The 2,337-nt window shown below is 39.5% G+C and overlaps 1 protein-coding gene across 1 annotated transcript in view; it reads left to right on the top strand.

Annotated features, from left to right (window-relative positions):
• Window positions 1-116: 116 nt before the first annotated feature.
• The window catches only part of CRLS1 (cardiolipin synthase 1), a gene marked incomplete at its 5' end in the record, with an annotated part of 4,195 nt that continues 1,974 nt past the window's right edge, over window positions 117-2,337 (top strand). The window contains 4 exons of the mRNA XM_010151452.1: window positions 117-254; window positions 880-1,009; window positions 1,436-1,521; window positions 1,952-2,046. Coding sequence (XP_010149754.1) covers window positions 117-254; window positions 880-1,009; window positions 1,436-1,521; window positions 1,952-2,046 — 449 coding nt within the window. The remainder of the gene's footprint in view (window positions 255-879; window positions 1,010-1,435; window positions 1,522-1,951; window positions 2,047-2,337) is intronic.

Here is a 2,337-nt window from a genome sequence, read left to right as displayed (position 1 = left end):
CTCGCCAGCGCTTTCTGGCTACTTGAACTTAAAAGCGTGTGTTTGTCTTAATTCTGTTGTATACCAAGTCAGGGCTTGTCTTCCTGGCCTGAAGTTTTTGCTTTCTTGCTTTGCAGTATGAAAACCCCTGGACCATCCCAAACATACTGTCAATGGCGAGAATGGGTTTGGCGCCAGTTTTAGGCTATTTGATTGTTGAAGAAAATTTCAATGTTGCACTAGGTGTCTTTGTTTTGGCTGGCGTAACGGATTTGGTATGTTTACATCAGTTTGGAAACGTTTCGGGGGTAGCGGGGCTTACGGTGATCCCACTGACGCGTGTTGAAAATGAGACTCCGGCGTAGAATGAAAATGAACAGATGAGTTCTTCAACAGATTCGTTGGTTTTTAGAAACGGTAAATGCGCCTTTGCGTCATTGCGAAGGGAGCTCGCAGGGAGCTGAAGGGGACTTCAGTGCTGGTGGAGCAAAGAGGGTATCGAGGGTCCCTGACCAGCCCCGGGTGGGCATTGTCCAGTCAGTCCTTACGCATCTAGTGGTCTGTTACAATATGCAGGTGTACCCGTCAGGAGAGTAATCGTGTGAACTTCAGAACATCAGTTACCTTTGCCAGTTTTGGTTTGGTTTGTTTTGTTATAAATTTTTATTTTTAAAAATAATGAGAACTGAGTATGTTCAGAGGCTTCCAGAATCCGCAAGGTAGTGTGAACAAAGCATGATACAAGTATCGCCCGACGGGTATCACATGTCATCTTGGTTAAACTATAGCTGTATTATGTGATGTCTTTCATGAAACACCTCTGTAACCGTAGCTTATACAAGCTATTTTTATTCTTAATTTTCTAACAGAGAAACATTGAACTTTTTTTTTTTTCCCTAGTTGGATGGATTTATTGCGCGAAACTGGGCTAATCAGAAGTCAGCTTTGGGAAGTGCTCTTGATCCTCTGGCTGATAAAATTCTCATCAGTGTTCTCTATGTAAGCCTAACTTGTGCGAATCTTATTCCAGGTGAGGAAAAAGTCATTACTTGCGTATACTAAATAAGGGAAAGAAGCTAACTCTACACATAGAAATATTTATTGTGTGTAACTCTTGCTTTGTCAGTAGCACTTTGCTATTTCTTCTAAGTTCTTAAAAAAAAAAGTCCCTCCACCACCACAGCAGATCTGCAAAACAAAAATCAGCACTGCCATTTTCAAATGTACTTTTTTTAAAGCCAGAGTATTCAGTAGTTGTGTAAAACGTTTTCTCGTAGGCTGGATGGTTGTAAGACTTAAGGTGAAACCTTTTCAGATTAAAGATTTTCAGCCATGCATAGAACTTGTTCAGAAGTAGTTGAGTAGTTATTTCTTCTTGTTGGTCCTTATTTTGTGCTCTTCTGATTGTGTTTTGATTTATAATCGCAGGCGTGATTTTTCACTCTTGGTTTTTCAGTTTCACTTACTTCCATGATTATTCTGAGAGATGTAGCGCTCATTGCTGCTGTTTTTTATGTGCGATACAAAACTCTTTCTCCACCGGTAAGTGTGTAGCACTAAACAAAATTGTATGAACCCATAATAACTTTATTTTCATAAATCATCTGTATTTTTACAAGTATAAAAAGATGAATAAGCCTTTAACAGAGTTGTAACCAAGAGATTTTCATCTTGAGACTTGATGGTTGCTCAAAACTTGGGTGGGTAGCGTAAGAGGCAATGCTGTGCTCACTCTTTTGCCCGATAGATTTGTAAGCAGAACAGTGTTTCATAAAATAGGTTTCATAAAGATAAGTCAGAGCTACTGATAACGTGGGGTTTTTTTCCTGTATATGATGTGTAATAAATCATGTAAGAGCAGTAGCAGTATAATGCTTTATTGCTACAATTGACTTTTATATGGTGTGAGGAAGTGTATAAAGTTGAATATAATTGCTTTTTTTTTTTTTAAATCTCTTTTCTTCCCAAACAGAGAACACTCAGCAGATATTTTAACCCCTGTTATGCTACTGCCCAATTAAAACCAACATTCATTAGCAAGGTAAGAGCGGTGCTTCCTTATGAAAGATAATTGGTCAGTACTTGGGGTGGTGTGTAGTTTGGAGGGAGGGGGCTGTTTGCTGCTGCTACTGAGTGCAGTTTCAGCATAGTGCCAGCTCATTTGGAGACAAATTCTGGGCGGTTTTCAACTTTATATTCTGTAAGAGCACGTCATAATTTCTAGTATGTAAGATGCTTCATCAAAAGAGGTTTCTAAATACATTCTCAGTGTATAGACTGATGCTTGAACCAGCAGTGGAAGTGTGGCGGCGTTCCTGGTATACTGCACGTCTTCCTTTTGGTCACATTTCCTGTTCT

The sequence above is a fragment of the Eurypyga helias genome, unplaced genomic scaffold (assembly GCF_000690775.1).
Source record: "Eurypyga helias isolate BGI_N326 unplaced genomic scaffold, ASM69077v1 scaffold17715, whole genome shotgun sequence".
NCBI lineage: Eukaryota > Metazoa > Chordata > Aves > Eurypygiformes > Eurypygidae > Eurypyga > Eurypyga helias.
The sequence above is the reverse complement of the archived record's forward strand: the minus strand, read 5'-3'. Positions and strand labels throughout refer to the sequence as shown.